The 20194-nt window shown below is 45.3% G+C and overlaps 7 protein-coding genes across 7 annotated transcripts; 5 read left to right on the top strand and 2 right to left on the bottom strand.

The window, feature by feature from the left end:
* Positions 1–4549: 4549 nt before the first annotated feature.
* On the top strand, positions 4550–5192 carry F5Y00DRAFT_260606 (uncharacterized protein; the record flags this gene model as incomplete). The annotated part of the gene is made up of 3 exons (XM_048011042.1): positions 4550–4678; positions 4729–4821; positions 4968–5192. The coding sequence occupies 3 exons, from the start codon at positions 4550–4552 to the stop codon at positions 5190–5192; spliced, it is 447 nt and encodes a 148-aa protein (XP_047866239.1).
* Positions 5193–5979: 787 nt separating this feature from the next.
* F5Y00DRAFT_36300 (uncharacterized protein) lies at positions 5980–8049 on the top strand. Its single transcript, XM_048013552.1, has one exon. It carries the CDS (start codon positions 6098–6100, stop codon positions 8021–8023), a length of 1926 nt encoding a protein of 641 aa, XP_047866240.1. The 5' UTR covers positions 5980–6097; the 3' UTR covers positions 8024–8049.
* A 301-nt stretch (positions 8050–8350) lies between these two features.
* F5Y00DRAFT_268455 (uncharacterized protein) lies at positions 8351–10525 on the top strand (the record flags this gene model as incomplete). The annotated part of the gene is made up of 3 exons (XM_048012251.1): positions 8351–9053; positions 9177–9436; positions 9494–10525. Exons 1-3 carry the CDS (start codon positions 8690–8692, stop codon positions 10523–10525), a joined length of 1656 nt encoding a protein of 551 aa, XP_047866241.1. The 5' UTR covers positions 8351–8689.
* Positions 10526–10741: 216 nt separating this feature from the next.
* F5Y00DRAFT_233073 (uncharacterized protein) lies at positions 10742–12162 on the bottom strand. Its single transcript, XM_048007249.1, has one exon. It carries the CDS (start codon positions 11624–11626, stop codon positions 11027–11029), a length of 600 nt encoding a protein of 199 aa, XP_047866242.1. The 5' UTR covers positions 11627–12162; the 3' UTR covers positions 10742–11026.
* Positions 12163–13146: 984 nt separating this feature from the next.
* On the top strand, positions 13147–14079 carry F5Y00DRAFT_260610 (uncharacterized protein; the record flags this gene model as incomplete). The annotated part of the gene is made up of 1 exon (XM_048011043.1): positions 13147–14079. One exon carries the CDS (start codon positions 13147–13149, stop codon positions 14077–14079), a length of 933 nt encoding a protein of 310 aa, XP_047866243.1.
* A 1332-nt stretch (positions 14080–15411) lies between these two features.
* On the bottom strand, positions 15412–17381 carry F5Y00DRAFT_233077 (autophagy-related protein 17). Its single transcript, XM_048007250.1, has 2 exons — positions 16697–17381; positions 15412–16634 (listed from the first exon to the last, which is right to left on the bottom strand). Exons 1-2 carry the CDS (start codon positions 17207–17209, stop codon positions 15630–15632), a joined length of 1518 nt encoding a protein of 505 aa, XP_047866244.1. The 5' UTR covers positions 17210–17381; the 3' UTR covers positions 15412–15629.
* Positions 17382–17982: 601 nt separating this feature from the next.
* Positions 17983–19815, top strand: F5Y00DRAFT_260612 (uncharacterized protein; the record flags this gene model as incomplete). The annotated part of the gene is made up of 1 exon (XM_048011044.1): positions 17983–19815. One exon carries the CDS (start codon positions 17983–17985, stop codon positions 19813–19815), a length of 1833 nt encoding a protein of 610 aa, XP_047866245.1.
* Positions 19816–20194: the final 379 nt, after the last annotated feature.

The raw sequence follows: 20194 nt of genomic DNA on the forward strand, positions 1-20194 counted from the left end.
CAAATGCGCTTACCTAATGTAACTAGGCCATCAACCTTAAATCTTTTTTGTTTCCTTTTATGTACCTACCTCTTCCCGAATTGGAGGTATAAATAGACTGCTGAGTCAGAATGCGAATTGCTTCCAAAGTTGGGGCATAGTTCATCTGGACTCTTGCGCAATAAAAATAGTACGTCATCCTTCCACGGACTGAGCTGATGCGAAACTCGTAACATAGTGTCCGATATACTGTATAGTACAGTGTCATTAGGTAATCTATTTCTAAGATTATATCCCGGACTCCGACAGCCGCCAGCCCCCTGTGGCTTGATCTCGCCATTTTCACAAAATCTTCCGTCGTTCGCGTAACCTCAATATTATATCACCCGGAGGATTCAGCCACTGCCGTTCCGTAATAAAACATTCATCCAGGTTACAGATATCATCCCTATGTATTGTTGGCTTCGGACTTACCCCTGAGCACGTAATCAGACAATAGCGTTGTGTACTTCGTATTTGTATCTTTAATTAAATAAATAACTACACTATGCATTAGTTAAGCTGTCTCAAGAACGTGCACCTGTTTCAATATTACAAGCCCCTATTTCGACGAGTTGAACCGTCATAGCTCAATCACGCAAAATCACAACTTCTCACCCCCTTTAAAGGAAGATGGGTACCAAGATACTCAACAATCTCCACTATGAACCAACCTATCGTAGCAAAATTACAAGATAGTTTACTAAATGGACATTACATCAGGTCGATAAAATAGGGGTAGCTTCACAAATGCGCTAATCGTAGTCAAGATATTATTAGTTCCTTGGATTTATCGTCTCAGCTACAGTAGTGAAGCATGCAAGTCCACGGTTCGGCCTCCCTGCGCATAAACTTACTTACATCAGACTGGTTTGTAGAAATAAACATACTTCCCGGCCCAAAATCGCATGCGAGCCTTAGAACCATCGTATACGGATGAATGCAGTATTGATTCCATCCCCATTTATTGTAAAATCACTAAGTCTCTCTCCATTGAAACTATGGGGCTATATCTGAGTCTAGGTTATCGTGAATCATACGACGTACTAATTTGGAACCGAGCAGCCTGTGATTGATAGACTTGCTCCATGCCGCCTAACGATAGGTATTCTCGACTGAGCCGATGGAATGTCTGATAATCACGGGCTTCTTTCGTTCATGATGCACCTTAGGGGGACCCAAGCTCTCAATTGCCCCTTTGTTGTTCAGATATTAAATTCTGATCAATTAGTTTCGTGTGTATCCAACTCAGATTCCTTCTTGTCATGGGATATACCCTTCGCGGATGTCATACACGGAGTGAATGTCCGGATAAATAGTATTGAACTAGTAACGCCTGTCTTCTACCCTCTTACCTACGAGGGCACTACGCGCCACTTATATAATAGAAGGACCCCTATAAATACCCCTAACCCACTTATACCCTGATAATTCTTACTTCTTGCTTATAGCTAAGTAGTGGCTAGTAAAGGACCTTGGGTCACTCGAGTAGTATCCGTGAACTCGGGAGTGATCATTATCCCGTACTCGTATCGTCAAGGGCCTATTGTCTTGAAGGTGTTTGCTCATTAGTTCGTTGTTATTCACGCAACCACTTTAGTGCGGCTTTTGAACAGGTGTGTTATAGGAGCCAAACCATTCAATTATAAAACATATTGCTCCTTTAAATTGCTGGATACTTACCCATGCTAGCTACGTATAATTTTAACGTAGCTTTATTCTTTACACAGTAATGTCCTGGACCTAGATCCGTACCTAGATATCTTGATTTGAGAGGATATTAACAAAGAATACTCAAGTCGCTAAAATTTCGGGTCAGTCTCATTAAAAGAAGCAATTATGTACTCCAGTCAACCACGGCCGGAAACACTATATCTAAAAGGCTATCTTGTATGATATGTTGACCGTTGACCTTCTCTCCTGGTAATTACGGGGAGCCTTAATTCATAACAGATGAACGCGAAAGCGAACGGTACCCTATTCTTTGCCATTGACCAGTGTTGATTTAAATGGTAGCGTATGAACACAAGGTCATTACTGAGAAAGCTGTCAGAATTCCACCCTCCAAAACATAGATATATGTGCAGGTACCTAGGTAAGTACCTACCTAGGTACCTACCTATATAACGGAAAAGGTGAAATGTGTTTATAGGCTATAAGAATCTTGCCATTTGTTGATGCACTTCTTTAGGTAATTATGTACATGTCTGAAAATACCTATTAAAATTAGTTTAGCGACTTATATTATTAATATGTTACATTCTATAAAAACATAACGTGTTAGAACAGTTAACAGGGTTTGCTTGTTGGTATTCCATCTACAAACTTACTACCGATAGATTTCCTATAGTGTTACACTTGTAGGCTGGTCATACATTATATCAAAGATATTAGGCACGCAACTACCCAAGTAAGCATAAACCTAGGTACCTAATCTATTTTGAAGTCGTTAATATCCGGGAATCGCTATCGTTACTTTCCTCCTTAACAACTGATGCCCGGTTCTTAATGGCAACGAGCTCTGATCATATATCGAATCTGACTACTCCGACGCCCTGCGGGTGCATCGGGCTTATAAATCTGGGATCTGAGTAGGCTATGTACATTAGAACGGATTGTCTATTTTCAGCCAATTACCCCAGTCAAGATGCAGTAGGGACGGGTACCTGATGATTCTTAAGGGGAATCCCACATAACTAGCTTAATTCAACTAGTTTCCTTAGATTTATAACATAACACAATATCCTTTCGGAACTACCTGATGCGTAAGAGCAAATCTTTTTCTTGTCTTGTTGAGATAGGTTCGCGAAACAACTCGGTTGATGATAAGTTACTTTGGCAGAAGGTAGGTACCGATATACGTTGATGAAGTTTCGTGTTGTTGACAATACGTTGCGCCTGTCTATTCTGGCGCCCGCAGGTGAGGGCCTCTCAATTGTATTACCTGTAACTAAATGCATTGCAGCCATTTTTTTTTATTTTAACCATACCTAGGTAGATATTTTTTATTTCGCCAAGCGCAAAAATCATGTTAAGATATCCACTTCATAACATCAAAGCTGGTTGGATCAGCGGCGGGGAGCAGCGGATTTCATACTCGAACTCATTACTAGGGCACGTGTTCGATATGTCACAGCTGGCGAAGTTAATGTATCATCCATTAAATATAAATGCGCTGCGGGATCAAAAAGCTACTCTTATTGCTACGTTATTGATTTACATGCCTTATTGTAGAAGATCGTCGCTCTGAATGCCCCTTGTTATTCTTCAGCCCCTTTTCCTGGCCCTAGCGTTTTCCAGCCCTACCTCTTAACCGACCCATTCTTCATATCTAATAGCCTATCTCCCGTCTGTCATCCTCTGCGTCGGCATTTGCGATACAACTTAGGATTTAACTTAAGAACTTGCCTTCGCCCCTTTTCTAGTTAGGTACCTAGGTAGCTATGGAGCTATAGAGCTAGAGGTAGAGTGAGAATACGAACTGGAGTCTTTTTCATCAATGTACCTATATAAAATAGCCTTAACTATCCATCAGTGACAAGGGAAACAAGAAAATGGTAGTGATCTTGAGTTGTTAATTGATCTTGTTTGGAGTTGGCTTAGGGTGGAGACGCACGGAGGGTCCTTGCGATTTGATAGATCGTATCTTACTAGAAATCTAAACCCATCCTTCCTGGGGAATGAATGATTGTGACTTAAGTAGATCTTGTTGGGGTGAACAGCCTCATAGACACTGGGGCTGAGTACCTGGCATAAGGAACCCCGGCTTGCCTCTATTTAATATATAACGACGTCAGCAAAATTGAATATTTTTAGCTCTTCTAAGCCAGTAAAACAGAGAAATAAAAGCAATAAAGAAATGATTTTCCCAAAGTACGAGGTTCGTTGCGTAGGTATTCTTATGGTACCTCAGATGCCAAGCTTGTTCTTCCACACCTCAGACGTACCCAGCCTACCTACTGTAGAAACAATACGGATCCTTTCCAATGCTTTACACAGAGTTACCATCCCCAACGCCAATAGCACCGGTCAAACCGGAGCTAGCCACGTTGCGATGCACCATGGTGCTCGTTTAGATGTGGTATTCTGTATCATCTATCAAGTCCCCTGAGCCCTCTCTTATGCAAGCCCCCACTCCAGCTTCGAATACAGATTCTAGCTCCTGACAAGTACCCTGAATGCAGGACACGGCTGAAGACATTTTGGTGAAGGGTCTCAATGAAGTAGCCTAACAACACCTGATCCGGAAATTTTCACGTTCATCGAGGCAAAAATTTTAACGATGGCATAAATTTTCATTAACTTGGCACGATGTTAAGCCTCACCGCCATGGCATGGTCTAGGAAACAAATTGAGATAGCTCCAAGATCTGTATATGGGTAGCTTCGAATAATGAACCCGGAGTCTTATATATAAAAGTCCAGCAGCACCTCTTGTCAAATTTATATCATTCCACATCACAGGCAAGTTTCCGGCACTTTTAAACAGATCTACTTTTCCATCACTACAGTTCTATCTTCAACCCGCCAACATGTTCACCTCAGTCCTTGCAGTTGTCTCTACCCTCGCTGCCTCCGTGGTGGCTGGTCCTAACATCGCTGCCCGCGAGGTCTTAGCTACTTGGCCCGCCGATGGCTTTGAGCAGAAGTGCTTCCACCCGGTAGGTAAACCGAAGAGATCCCTATCAACCTCTGGCTAATAAACCTACAGGGTGGCTGCACAGCAGTTTTCAACATCAAGGCCCCCGCGGAATACGTACATGGTGCTCCGGCATTCAGTGCCATCTGCCACCCTCTTTCTGCTGTATGTTTTATCCCTCCTTCATTTCTTTTTATTTTGTGTTCGGAATAAGTTCTTCCTATCTACCCAAGATCTTTCACATAAGGCATCTCTTGGAGTTCTTAGCCATACACCTAGCTGTAAGTTACAAGTACTAACTCATGATACAGGAGCAAGATGGTACTCCTAACTGCGAGGCCGTAACTGATCTGGCCGCTGGCTCGTATGTGGAATCGGTGTGGGAAGTACCCTCGGCGGACGACCTCGTGAAGATATCGGTATTCCACATCTGGAACGAAGGTGATGCCCGATACAATGCCTCTGGCTCCGTCGAGTTCCCCGCTAGCGCCACCTCGTTTGAAGTGCCGGTGACGTCGATGACCGCTGTCTTGTAAGAGGGTTCAATGTTGCGATGTCGAAAGGAGATAGGATGTCTGAGGAGCTCGCGGTTGCTCATCCTATAAAGTATCACTGGATAACCTCGGGTTTGGAATTACTGTCTAAGGATCTACCTTTTTATTCATGTTATCTACCTAGTTTACATCATAGGCTTGTTAGATAGACTTAATAAATGATGTTTCGTCATACTTACCGGATATATTAGAATTTCATGTATTAAACCTGAAAGGTATGGAGTCACGGAGGCTTTACTAGGTGGAGCAAGATATCGCTTTGGCTGACAACCCCATTTTCACGTAATGAGGACTTGTCATAAACTTAGGAAACATTAATAAGACAGCAGAAGCGATGAATAATTTAGGGTGTCGCGCAGTTTTAAAATAGCTAGAAAGGATAATGTAGAGTGACTGGTATGATTTCTTGGTTTGTGATGCGAATCTCCAGCAGAGTGAAGAAAGGCGAAATGAGTAACTCGAAATGCAAATAACCTGAATGGATTTAGATTGTTGAAGCCAGTTGACGCACGAAGACTAATTCATCCCAATAATTTCGAATACTAGATTACAATAAATATAATAACTAAGAGGTAATAACCATTTTTTATTTACTCTTTCTTATTGAATAAAGATCTCACCAACAGCAATTGGAAAATATTATATTTCATAACCCCTGAGTGTGTTTAAAAGTCAAGTCACTCTTGATCCGTGCACGATAACTGACAGCCAAGCTATGTATTGCATTAGATCAGCCAACAACCCCCACGTATAGGTACCTAGTCATGTGCCCGATGTCGCAGTTCTAAGGGACCAGCTGAATGTTTATCAATCTGATAAGATCTTGCTGCGTCGAAACCCCCTGTTAATTAAATCTTACACTAAACACCACCTAATATCGAGGAACGATGTCCACCAACCAAGTTGATAGGAACAGGCTTCTCGACATCTTCAGGGAAAGCCTGAGGACATCGCGTCTTCCTCCCAGTCTAGATGAAGTTTCTGTTTTCTTTAACGACAATACCCCTCCCGTAAGAGAGATTCCGAACGATCCCGAAAGGCTCGAGTATTTACGAGACCTAATTGCCTACATCCTCAACGGTCGCACTATCGTTTATACCTACAACATTGTTTTGTTAGTAGTGCTTTTGATATTTACTTTACTTCACATAAACGAGAGGATACGAGAGAAGTCGAAATGGCGAACACTCGAGCAAGGCTCCACCAGAAAGACGGCCGACGATACCGAGGCTGCAAACGAGACCGAATCGTCTTCCAGTAGTACTCTAGAGGGCTCGTTGTCTTCCCAAATTACACTGAAAGCTGTCGAAAACGACGTCGAGAGGCAACCTCTCCTTGGATCTAGACGGCGCCAGCCTCTATCGGTAGGATCGGGAAATCGCGTCGTTAAGCGTTTGCAGTCCTTGTTGATGTATCAACCCCGGCCGATCCCATTGATTAATCGGACATTGCCGTCAAATGGGACGTCTCTTTTCATTTTGGCATTTCTGGGTCTTAATGTTTTCTACCACTTTTATCAGGTCCCCTTAGCTCCAGAGTACTTTTTTGCTTTCGCTGATCGAGCTGGTATAATATTCATCGTCAATTTACCTCTTCTCTACCTCCTCGCCGCGAAAAACCAACCGCTTAGGCTCCTTACAGGCCATTCTTATGAAGCCCTCAACATTTACCATCGCCGTGTTGGCGAGCTGATGTGCTTCGAAGCAGCAGTGCACTTCTTTGGAATGCTTCTTTGGCGGCTTGTTCTTGAGCCTCCTTGGCTGATGAGTGGCAGCTTTTACGCCTATATTACTCACCCTTTGTGCCTCTGGGGTATTGGCGCGTGGGTGTCGTATGAGTTGCTCTACTTTACTTCTCTCGGAAGTTTTCGGCAAAGGTGGTATGAGCTCTTCCTGGCCTCGCACGTAGTCTTACAAGTCGCGGCTCTCGCATTTTTATATATGCATTTCTTCACGAGTCGGCCGTATGTACTCGCATCGCTGGCTATTTTCCTCCTTGACAGACTTGTTTGGCGTTTGTGGATGAAGTCTGCAAATTTTATAGCAGACGTTACGGTATTGGAGGATGACCAGACGTTCCTCCTCTCAGTAGACTGGGACATGCCTACATCTAAAGCACGAGGATGGCTTAGTTCCTTGGGACAAAGCATCCGACATGGTTGGCGCCCAGCTGATCATGTGTTTATCTCAGTCCCCGTACTCGGCCGTAGCCATTCTCTCCAGGCTCACCCATTTACAATCGCGTCCGCTGCGCCCGCAATGGACCCCACAGACTCGCCCAATCATGCTTGGTTAAGTCTGTTGATCAGAGTACAGTCCGGCTTCACTTCTGACCTCCTAAACCATGCACGTTTAAATTCGAGAGTCGCTGTTCGTCTGGATGGGCCATATGGGTCTCAGGATCCCCTCAATATGTTGAGATCATGCGGGAATGCTGTCCTCGTCGCTGGCGGATCCGGAATTGCGGTAGTCTTCCCTATGGCATGGGATTTAGTAACAAGCCATTGCGGGAAGAGACAGGTCCATTTAATCTGGGTAATACACTCCCGAGCCCAACGTTCCTGGGTACCGGAGGAGAGAATCGCCGAGTTACAGAAGCTTGGAGTTCATGTAACTATTCCCGAGCCGACAGTTGAAGCAGGCAGGCCGGACATCCCTGGCTACGTTGCCGACCTAACCGCCGCCTCGGAGGGTACGGTTGGATTTGTAGTCTCTGGACCAGATGGTCTGAATAGGACTACACGGAATGCTTGTGCCGATGCCGTCAGATCAGGGGCTGATATTCAACTTCGAGTAGAGAAGTTTGGCTGGTAAGGAGTGGGGTTAAGCATTTGATTTTCTTGGAAACTCATGAGAGGCGTTTATGATTACATGTGAAATCGGATTGCATAGAACGATACACCTAATAACGATTGTTTTATCGTTATTTTTCGGATGGTCCGGGTAGTTAGACTAGGTAGAGGCGAGCGTATGCATTGTATCTTTTTGGAGGTTCCCGTTTTATTTCTGGGAATATTTATTGATATATCCTCAAGGTACATAAATTGTGGCCCTTGAGGGGTTTATGTTAAAGTATCATTAAAATCATTTCCACGCCACTGTTTCGAATTGCACTCACGAGTGACCCGTAGTTTTCAAACTTGTTAAGTACATCAATAGTTCAGTGTGAGAAGAACTTACTTGTACACGCTTCTCTTGATGGGAGACATGTGTTTGAAGATTATTGACTCTTAGCTGACATCTACACTATGTCACGCCTATGAAAATGAGGCATGATGAGAAGTGCAAGCTTAACAGGTGTGTATGATCCGTGCATCATCAAGAACAACAAGGATAAACGTGGAGTTGCGATGTAGTTGACATCATAAGGAGGGAGGTTTAAAAAGCTTCCCTGCCTTCCGCGCCTCACCTCTCTGGCAGGTCTGGTTAATTTCGACTTCATCAAGTATATCTTGTCGCAGAAGTGATTGTATAGAAACAATGTCGGCAAATAACAAAGTGGAGGTCAAGAAATCGACCATCGACGGAGCCGGGCGCGGCCTCTTTGCCTGCCAAGACTTTGGCCCGGGTGACCTAGTTGTGTTGCTCGACCGGCCGCTCCTCGCCGAGCTTGATACGGATCGTATGGAGGATACTTGCGACTGGTGCTTTCAGCGAGGCGCTACTGATCCTATGGAACGCATGCAGGCGGCATCTATGGGGCTTCCGAATGGGCTTATTGAGATTAAGAAATGTGCCCGTTGCCGCCGAGTAGGGTACTGCTCTAAGAATTGCCAGAATAAGGCTTGGAAGCGCGAGCATAAATACGAATGTCATGTACTGGCTCCAAGTACACGTCCGAATTGTATGTATTTGAGGGTCTTTTTTCCTCCTCCATTCATATCTGTGTTGAGAGTTAGAATATTACCGTCCGATTCCTCGAGATTGGAGAAATGCTCAAAATTATATACTGACTGTCGCTGTCAAGTGCCTATGGGTGTACGTGCTGTGATCAAGCTCCTTGGTCGCCTCAGGGGTAACACTGGCAATGAGAGGGAACAAATACTCGATATCTTGAATTTCTGGCCAGCCGCTCGTGATAGCAACCAGCTTAAAGATATTCGTCGATTAGATAGAGAGAAGTTCGACGACTTCTATATGCTTGCTAATGCGGCTTGGACGTATGCGGGAAAACCTTCCATCGACGGTTTCGATGTTGAAGCTGTTGCTCGAGACCTTATTTTTAACGTGTGTCCCTAAGACTGGTGTGAGATATTGTGACCTTGAGTTAACATTAATTTATAGGTTATGTATAATACTTTCCAGGTAGGCTCCCCGCTCGACGCCGGCGACTATGGCCGTGGGTTTGACCCCTTGGTCTGTAGTGCGAACCATTCCTGCGACCCAAACGTGATACGCGTCTCCAACCAGCCGAGCACAATACTGCGTGCGCTGAAACCTATTAAGAAAGGTGAAGAGATATTCATGGCATATACCGAGGTGACGAATCCATTTTGGGTGCGGCAAGCGCATATTAAAGAGGCTTACTACTTCACTTGCCAATGCGCCAAGTGCGTAAAGTGTCCGGTTTCCCCCGAAGATACGTTCGCGAAGCCGCCGCAGGAATTGTCCGAGGAGTACCGTAAGGTGGCAGATGGTCTAGTGAAGTATCATAGGGCAGAGCTGGGGAAGTTCTTAGCTGGTACCGATGAATCCAGGGCGCAACTTAGACTCGCTGCTATGCAAGCATCGGTTTTTGATGTTTCTGAGAGTGGCTACTCCTCAGAAAAAGACCTTAAGGAGGCCCTTCATCTGTGCATCGACTCAGGAATGTGGACTTGGACTCGGCAGCCTGTGCCCGAGCTCTGTCGTCGACTATTTAGCGTATACATGGGACCCAGCCGTCTTTACAAGGCGCTCAAGCTAGGGCTAAAGCTGCTCGTCGAGATAATGCCGGATATTTCCCCCCAACCTTTCCGCCCAGAACGATTGATTCTCACAGAGACCTTAGCATTGCTGACCAGTGCGCTCGCGGGCCCGATGCACGTACAGGCGGAAAGCGAACTCGCCGAATATGGCCTGGGACCACGCGTTATCTTCTGGGGCTTAATGCTTGAACTGCGCGAGAATATTCCTCGAATGTACGGGTGGGATTCACCGTTCGGTAGGTTCATAAATAACTACTACGAGCGGGCCAAAGCCCGCGAGATCACCAGCGAAGTCGAAATTAAAAAGGAAGTCCTGGAGGCCAAGCCGAAACTACAGAAATTCTTGAAGGATATAGATATCTTGAAGCTTTGCGATGAGGGAGAAAAGGAAGGTTGTGCTGTGATGTAAAGTGATGGGTTTTAACTAGATAAGATTACCTAGGTAGTTATGACTTTTGATATACCTACCTGAGGATTAGGCTTGTGATGGTCAGAGGTATAGGTTAGATTTTCCTATTTACCTTCGTAGGTTATCTTTAAATAAGCGAGCTTCACAGGTACATCTGAACCCAGGACGCCTAAATAAAGTCTCTAAGCTGCAGATTCCGTAGACGAGGCATTTGAGATATGGTGAAGATTGTAGTTTATTAACTACATTAACGAGCCCCGAGGATTTCTCAAGAGAATGCATAGGTACGTTTAAATTTGAGACCAGAACAAAAACGGCTTTCCAGACTGCATGATTTGGTATACCTGAATATAAAATATACACAAAAGGTTCCACCAAATTCCCTGTGATAATCCTATCCGTGCCGCCGGAATACGCACTGATCAATGTACATCGTTACAGTATCGCGTGGGCATCATGCAGCTCATACTGATGTCGATGTGCCGATCGTGATCAACACCTCTAAACTCTGGAGGCGACGAGACTCATGTAAATCCCCCACAAGAGTCCCACAAAATTAAGGAAGACGATCCGTCGTTCCACCGGCACGCAACTGAAGCTGATGATGGAGGCGAACGGCCAGATCTTGTATCCGGCAACGATGACGGGGATCGTCTCGGTCCTGATGTTCTGCGCGATCTGGGCTACGGGTTGGCTCTTCAAAATACCCATGAGTATGAAGAATGCAACCGTGTTAAAAATGGCGCCGAGGGTGATACAGTCGATGAACCATTTAGCGAATGTGTTTCGCAAGTTTAGCTTAGGTTCTTGATCCTCTGGATTTCCTCGCGCTCGCACATCCTCTCCATTTATGCCTTGCTTTTCAATATCACCGATAGATGTCTTTCGCTCATATGCAGGAAAGCTACGTTCCAGTAATTGTTGCCACATGTAATTCGGAGGAGCGGTAATGAAAGTAACAGCAACGAAGCGAAGGAAATTGGCGAAATCGAAAACAAAGGGGTGTCCGTCTCGGTACGCTTCAAGGAATTGCGCCAGGATGTTGGATGCGCTGGATAGACCGGCCGCGGCCAGCGTGGCTTTAGTCATGGGAGAAGGCATTTTGATCTGTTTGATGTTTGTATTCTTTCAATCGGGACGAAGAGTATATGAGATGAGAGACGAAGATGGAGAGCGAAAGAAAGACGTAAACGAATGATGTCTTTGCATTGAAAAACCGGATGAATTCGACATGAGCTGCATGAGTTAAAATTCACGGAGATCTAGGGGCAGCGATCCAGAGACGGCAAAGTAGCGTGTGGATGCTGTGGTAAGGGAATTTATGGATTTCTTATTAAAATGTGACAAGTCGATCGGGATCGTCGCTTTCATATGTACACATTAATTACATGCATTGGTTTATCTCTCGATCTTCGGGAGTACCTAGCGAGTAATTACTATTCGATATGTGAGCTTGTCCAAAATTGAGGTTTTGATGTCTCGCGAGTTGACAAAAATTCGTCTGATCTTCTGCTTGACTGATTTGGTTGTTTTTATTCGGATGAGAAATTACTTTGTAGAAGAAGCATAAAAAGAAGGGTCATGTACGATGTCGTAACTCCTTAACCCAATGTACATAAATTGATGGGTGGATCTCATGCACTTCAGATGACGCGACTGCTATTCCTAGATTGATTTTTCCGAGTCTTATCTTAACACTCACTCGATAATAAGTACCTAGGTACCTATGTAATTATAAGGACTTATTCTTCTAGAAGATATAATACAAAAAGTGATTCGCAATCAATTAGGTAGTTCGTTGTACCTAAGACTTACATATCCTGCTGCCTATAAATTTTAGTTATTCTAAATCGCAACCTCGCCCAATCATCGTCAGATTGGGTTATTGATAAAATACCTAACCTTAGGTACTTAATATATATTAATTCTCTTAGCAACTCGTTATTCTATACCCCATTAATGCGTATCTAACCTCGTTACGTTAGAGTTAGCATGATCCTACATATATAACCTCCACTATTGCCTATAAGTTGAAACCAAAAGTTACCTAAATGTCTGACACCATACACCCAACCTGCTGCTCATCTGACAAGATTTGAGACCTTCCCTGCCTAGATCTAGGCCCCACTACCATCTATTTTGTAGTAACCTGCTAAGACGAGGCGGTTCTGCCTTGTTACTAGTAGGCTGTGCCATCCATTACCGTCTCCTTATTTGAGCGGAAAGGGTAACGGGATCCGGTGACTCACCTTGACCCGGCTATCTAACCAATCGTCTTACACGCCTCATGGCCGGGAGGGCCGGGAGAACCGGGGGTATGGCATCAAAAACGACATCGCTTTCGATGACTCCCTCATAAGTATGCTAAAACTGGACATCCTTATGATTCATACCCCTAAAGGTAGACTTTATAAATATCTTATTATTCTCTTAGCTTCTGCCTCTATCTGTCACTATTCATCTTTACCGAGATACTTACGCTACCAGCGCCCTGCGCGTGGCATCCATTACATCCTTCACCCCATGACACTGCTTTTGCTTTACGTGTTCCTGAGTTCTACAATATCACGATAAATAATAATAATAAAAGCTCTTATAAAAACCCCAATAAACCGCCCCTCATGACGACTGTTGCACAATCACTTCTCCCTACCGACCAACCCTTTCGGCGCCGCGTGCCTCGACTGAGTCCTGCACCCATTAGATGGCGAAGTCTACAAGAACCACAAAGTTTCAAACGATCCTTCAAGTACGACCAAGTCAATCGGCCTATTAGGGCTAGTAGAGTTCACGATAACCGTATCGTCCGGCAGCGAAGACCTCGGCCTTCATATCCAGCATGGGGGTTCGACGATGAGGACAGCCGCCGCTTGGCAGCCGACCCCAACTTTGCGTTGCCCTCCGACTTCAGCCGTAGCAAGCCCCGACTTGAACGCCAGGAAGCCTTCCGAGAACCCAAGGCCCAAGGATTCTACTCCGACGTGGTGGAAGATGATTCTGACTTATATAAGTTGGGTCTTCTCTATGACGATGAACACTCGCGTGGTTCCTACTTCAGTTTAGATGCTATCGTCCACGATGAGCCCGTCTACTCCATCCGTCCAGCGAAGCGAGCAAAGAAGCAGCGCAAAGAGCAGTCTTATTTGCATCTAGACCTTTCATACGCTTTATTAAGTTCGGATACAGATGTCGGTGCTTTCTTGGTTCCCGAGGTTTACGAGATTCCTACTCCTGTGGAAGATATCTCCGTAACTCAAAACAATGATGAGGATAACCATGCTTCGGCGCAATCATACTGGAATGTAACACTCTCGGTCATCCAAGAGCTCCCGGAGAGCTCAGAACCTTCATTTGAAAAAGCCGCCCCGGAGGCCGCTGATTTTCCCGAATTAGTTTTTGATTCAGAAGGAGAGGACGAAGAATCACATGACTGGGCGTTATTGGAGGACGTCGATATTCTGAGCAATGCGGATGTTGATACTGTCACGGAAGATGTCGTAGACGCAGCCTCCGTCACTGGAGAAGCCTGGGTCGTGCTGGGTGACGGCTCGTAGCAGGTCCGCATATGAGATTCCCGAATGCCCTCGAATCTCGACCTGATCGCAGCGTCGCTGCGCGGATTGGTCCTCTTATACCCAGCACCCCAGGCACCAGTGTATTAGAGGTGAGACAGTTGTGTGCTCGTAGTCAAAAGACTACTTGAGCTCACTGTTCGCGTTGAGGTGTATCAATACGTGTACGCTTTTATATCCACCGCAAGATGTTGCATCGCATGGTTTTCTGCAATGGGTTTCTCTGGCATTATTCGGCGCATTGGAAGCATACTGATATCCCTGGTCATGGTTGGTGTTGAAGTTTTTGGCATGATTTACGGATTTCATTTATTCAACTGTACTGTAAAGGATTACTACCTATCTACAAAGTATACGGGCCTGTCTTCGAACTATCCCTGTTTACTATATGTATAACTTGATTCAAGCTGGCCAATCTTAAAATTGATTTCTTCATGTGGGCATTTGCCAAACCTCGCATTGCTGTCTGGGGAAGTCTATTACGAAACGTAATTGTATTCAGACCCAATAGGAACTTATATGATCCAGTTACAATAATGCCAGGAAGAAAGACTGCCCGCTCGGAATGATATCTCCACCTAAGTTTGAAAGCATGTCAGGCTATACATATATACTAACCTACAGCATTGTTAATTAGACTTGGCGGCCTGTTTAGAAGATGACGTCGTATCAATGTAATAAATACTCACCACCGGGCACGAACCACCACTCGTGAGGACTCACTGGTCCACGAGTAGGGAATGCATACAAATTGTAATTAGCATTCTAGATAGATTCATCCCTTTACTTAATCAATTAATCATACACTACGATACATATCATCATCGTAATATTGTATCCCGAGTCCTTGTGTTGTGATACGAAGACGCACAAGAGCACGAAAACGACGTTTTTGAGGCTATCTTCAGGCCTTTCTCAACGAATATAATGGCAAATAAACGCCAAAAGCGCTTTGCGTATACTTTTGCTGCATTGGCAACTCTCAGGGTGCTTAGAAATACCAAAATTGAGAAGAGATACCACCCAATGCGACCGTCAGATAAAAGAATCATCAACCCGGGGGGTTCAGAATCGGTTCGAAAGCACGCTGATAAGCTATTGAAGAAGACTGGCGGTGATACATAGCATCTTACCTGGAGGGATCACAGCAGTCGACTTGCACTTTGAGCCGTGGGTCCGACAGCACGCATATGCGCAGATCAGCTTAGATCCTTACCCGACAGTCAAAAAGTGGATGGAGAAGATGGATAACATGAAAGAGATCCAAGAGGCATATAGGAAGATAAAAGAGGCACCTAAGCCATAAGTTCAAAATTATAAATTCAATATTTATTGCTGACTTTGGCTACCTCCTACCTAATCTACTATCCCTACTACAACTTGATGATCTTTAAAAGGAGATAAAATTGCGCCGAACGCCATCCATGCCATCCAAGTACAGGACTTGTGATCCTACCACATGAATCTAAACCCTAGCCAATAACCTATTTAAACACCCAGAATACCTGACTCGCCCGTCTTACACCCAAATATTATAGGTCTGATGTTGGTCCATATCTTGTCTCTCTAGCTTCAACGACGCTCCCCTCAAGATTCGGTAGATTTGCAATCCCATCTTGCCTAGTAGATCTGCCATCGCGGACGGGCATGATCTCCCATCTGACCACATCGTCATCCATACCTGGCCAGAGGTCGTGGGGAAGATATTCGGCGACTTCGTGTCGGAATAACTCTCGCTCCCTGCGATCATTTTCGTAAAGCTTGTCAACACTTTCCTTCGCCTTTTTCCATATGCCTGCTACTTTCTCCTGCAACGCTCTTCGCCTCTCGACTTCTAGGACTAGCCCATCGTATGAGTTAGAATAACTCTCGTAGAAAATTCTCAACCCGTCCATCTCCTGCAACTTGTCTTGTATCGCCAGTTGTTCCTCGTTCCACCTGTCGCGAAATTCCGCCTCGGCCAGAATATAACTGGAAAGTCGTGCTCCAATATCCTCCAAGACTCTAAACGCGTCGATAGTTGAGCAGTAGGCTGACTTAACTCGATTTCTTTGGTCGTCAATGGTTGCGAAATCAGATTCAATGGTTTGTAAACGTATATTAAGTTCCCGAACTACATCGTCGACCTCTGATGCATCTTGCATGACTACTTCGAGCATCTGAGCACGATCCTCGGGGGAAATTGGCTCGTCCTCAGGCATATGCGACTCTTGCTCTGCGATTACACCAGATATCGATACGGTCACACCGCTTTGGGAGTCTATCGCTTCGGCAGCTTTGATTCTAGCTAAGGCTGCTCCGCCTTCCGTTGTCCTAACAGCAGTTACACATAGGTCGAAGTGCTTCGTCAGTGACGAGAGGAGCTCGGCCATGGCGTGGGAGTTATCAATCATGGAGGAGAAGAGTTGAGGTAACGAACGCTCTGAAGACGAAGCGGACGGGGATGGAGGAGATGGAGCGCCGGCTAAGGTCTTACTAAGTAAGCGCATGTCAGTATCGAAGCGGAGTAAATCACCGTCGAAGGACTTCTGGATGGTCTAGCAAAGCGTTAGGACTGGTTTAGTGTAGAACGAGAGCTTATGAGTAACGTGGTACGAACCTGCAAGGACTGGATGTTTTCTTTTAGAGCATCGCTTATCCTTTCAACCTGGGACTCATCTATGAAATCCAACAGATTCTTTTTGCCTTCACCGGGGGGTCTAAATGTGCTGTCTACGACCCTATCCCGTAATATTTTCATAGTATCCTCGAGCCGACCGTGAGCAGCATCTAAGGTTTTGATGACCTGCTTGAACTCGCGTTTCCCATTGTCATAAGTTCGATTCATGCTCCGTCGTAGATGTTGTAGCAGTCGGATTTGTTCGTTTATACCTTGGCGGATGAAACCCGACTGCGCGGCGAGAACTACGGATTCTTCATGGGCTTCTTTCGCCAAATGAACGAGTCCATCAGCGCGGACGACAAGGCCCATAGAATTAAGCGAGCGCTTGGCATCAAGTAGATGCTGTACGAGGATTTCGACAGGTATCGAACTGACAGGGCTAGAGACGTCATGTTGAGATGTAGGGCGAGAGATGGACGCCGATGAATGTGGACTGGTGATAGATGCCATGTTGAATGATATCGGAATTAAGGCGTCGGGATCAGGATGTAAAGCAGCAACTAAGCCAGAGGCTAAGCCAATGTCTCTACATTCTCAGTTAATAACCGAAAGGGTAGGATAAAAGGGTATGGGTTAGGTAGGTAATGGATGATGACGCTGTAGAGAGATAAAAGTTGTAGAGATTCAAGAAGTTGGAGAAGCTAAGGTTACCTAAGAGCTTAGGCAGTCGATAGCTTGCGATAGGCGGGTACCTCTGCAAAGCTACGCTACGGGGAACCGTAATGCTGGATCACAGCGATATCTTGGGTGGACGAATCACGGCTTGACAAACTCTAAAGTGCCGATGCACAATACCTAGGTACATATCACCCCACTACCTAAAACTATTGGCATACCAAGCCGAGCTATCGCGGTCGCCAAGCGGCTTCCAATGGCAAAGCATTAATAAGAGCCCCTAATTCTCATTCATTCCATTTCCGTTTGTACGATAATTCATAATTCCACGTCTTCTATCTCATCCGACATTCCCGTACATTCTTCACCCTTGTTGCTATATGTTTCTATTCAAGACATAATCTTTTTCCTCTTGTATTATTACATATGTGAAATTTACTACCTTTTTAGTGATTAACTAACTCTTTATTCGACAGGATACAGGATAGTCATCAATTTCAGAAAAAAAGACACCCATGATATTAGAATTCTCTCTTTAGCAACCCTCTCATAATATCGAATTATTTCTCTGCTTGCTAGTAATAATATAATGTTATATCAACGAACAAATGGATCAATCATCTACAACAACTATCAGAAGGAAGCCTGTCCCATCGGCTAACCCACATTCACAACCACCTCCTCCGTATCCGGGTGATATCCTTGACGATCTCCTTGATGATTATCTGGAACCAACTAAACTACCAAGTCCTCACCAGCACCACCAGCACCACCAGCACCACCAGCACCCCGTGCTATCAACTGAAACCAAGGAATTGAAACTGGATATTAGTCCTGCCGCCCCCCCAACCCTCCCTCCAAGGCAATTATCCATTCCCCTTGTTTCTAGCCCTTCAGAAATCTCACTTAACTCCGGCGTCTCAACACCAGATACTTCTAATCTCGGCAATTCGATATGGAAGGCGGCTGTCAATGAGACCATCTACTTTGCCGGTGGACTTATATCCCATCCATTCGAATCAACTAAGCATTATAGTATTCTCCGCCATTCGGCTGGGGTTATCCTTTACCGAGGACCATCTACGAGTGTCGCCATAACCATTTTCGCAGATGGGCCTTTGCCAGCTGACCGTTCGTTCTGGTTACAGAGAAAAGGTTTCTCTGGGAATATGGGTATGGCTGCTAGTGCCCTTCTACGCACACAGGGGAATTGGATTGAAGTGACTCCCTCATTCGCAGCTCTTCCTTCTCAAGTCCCCGAATCGGATGAGCGAGCGTGGCAAAGGGATATCAAAAAATTTATCAAGAAGGCAGCATCCCATAAGCACTTATCTAAGCAAACAGCCCGCGAAACATGTGTTATTCGAATCCCTGCCTCGGCGGAAGATGGCTATTTGCGTATTGTCATGTGCACCGGTGAAGGGTCAAAGAAGACGCTTTGTCCCTCGCCCGTTTTTCGCGTAGCTAGTACGTCGTCAGATGTAAGCGTATTGCGTGGTGCAAGCTTGACAACTATGCCTATCGAACTCGGATTGAAAGTAGCGTCAGTAATAGGCCAAAGTGCCGTGGAAAGGTTCATCGGACCTGCGAGGGAGGTTATAGAGGCCCAAATTGAAAAATATGGCCCGGGGTTAATAGCCCAAGAGGCTGCGCTTATGGCATACGAAAATTCTAAACTGAATGAACGGCTTACCGCTGCAGAAGAGGCCACTGATGCAGAAAGGGATAGCGCATACGAGTCTTTGCAAACGGAGGGGGTACTGGAGGCGCCTCCTCGGATTGTCGGTGCCGATAGTGGACCAGAGAAGCCGTATCCAATCCGGTTCATTAGCAAGGTGGTCCAAGGAACTGGCAGAGGCCGAGCCGAAACGGGGATACCGACAGCGAACCTAGCCGGCATGCCGGATGACTTACTACTACGTCCCAATGGTGTTTATATAGGTTGGGCTGCTGTTCAACCATTTCAGGGCAGCGAAGACATTTCGTATAACTGGCATGAAGCCGTCATTACTATTGGGCCTTCGCCATACGCACCGCCTCGAGTGGTTCCTAAGAAAATAGCCGCAGTTCATATTGTCCACGACTTTGGCGAAGCTAGGTTTTTGAACGCTAATATTGAGGTCATAGTTATGGCATACCTGAGACCCATGCCAAATCCCGATAGCTCCCAGTCGCCTGCACAAAGGACTGCTGCTGCTACGCGAGATATAAGCACGACAGTGGCAAGTCTGAGTCGCGAGAATTGGCAGTGCGATATGACTCTTCGTAGAGTTGAGTCCGATATGAGCACTAGGACTATTGAAGATAAATATATTGATATAATATCACAAGCGCAGAAGCGGGTTGATAGTGTTCCACTGCACCTAGCTGGGGTCCGCACTGCTAGAAGCGAACTCAAAGATCAGGCCCTCGGTAGGGGTGGCTTATACATACGGCGATGACGGATATCGGGATATTACGCGGGAAGCACATCACAGGTTTGATGAGCGAGGTATGGGATTATTCAACCCTATGACAAAGTAGGATTCTTTTTTCTTTTTTGCCCAATACGGGAAATCTTCGATCTTATAATATTTTAATGTCCCGCGATGCTATACGTAAGGCTATTGCAGGGAATATTGTTTTGGGAGGTTCATTTCGAACTCGGCCACGGCAGGTTCGGTCGGTCGTTACTTTCGGCGTTCTCGGAAATTAATCGAGCTAATAGATTAGGAGGTACTCTTGGGAAATCAGGAGGTTCCCGACCTCCGAATAATTGGGGTGAGATGATGTATACAACCTTTCCGACAAAGATTCGGCATTCTATGTCTTACTTAGGGT

The sequence above is a fragment of the Daldinia vernicosa genome (assembly GCF_022497035.1).
Source record: "Daldinia vernicosa strain CBS 139.73 unplaced genomic scaffold F5Y00scaffold_15, whole genome shotgun sequence".
Lineage (NCBI taxonomy): Eukaryota > Fungi > Ascomycota > Sordariomycetes > Xylariales > Hypoxylaceae > Daldinia > Daldinia vernicosa.

What these genes read in the sequence shown, in the direction of transcription:
- F5Y00DRAFT_233073 (XM_048007249.1), bottom strand. Translation starts at nt 11,626, where the DNA reads ATGCCTTCTCCCATGACTAAAGCCACGCTGGCCGCGGCCGGTCTATCC.
- F5Y00DRAFT_233077 (XM_048007250.1), bottom strand. Translation starts at nt 17,209, where the DNA reads ATGGCATCTATCACCAGTCCACATTCATCGGCGTCCATCTCTCGCCCT. An exon ending in AAAACATCCAGTCCTTGCAG is followed by an intron (nt 16,635 to 16,696) that starts GTTCGTACCACG and finishes ACGCTTTGCTAG; the next exon opens with ACCATCCAGAAGTCCTTCGA.
- F5Y00DRAFT_36300 (XM_048013552.1), top strand. Translation starts at nt 6,098, where the DNA reads ATGTCCACCAACCAAGTTGATAGGAACAGGCTTCTCGACATCTTCAGG.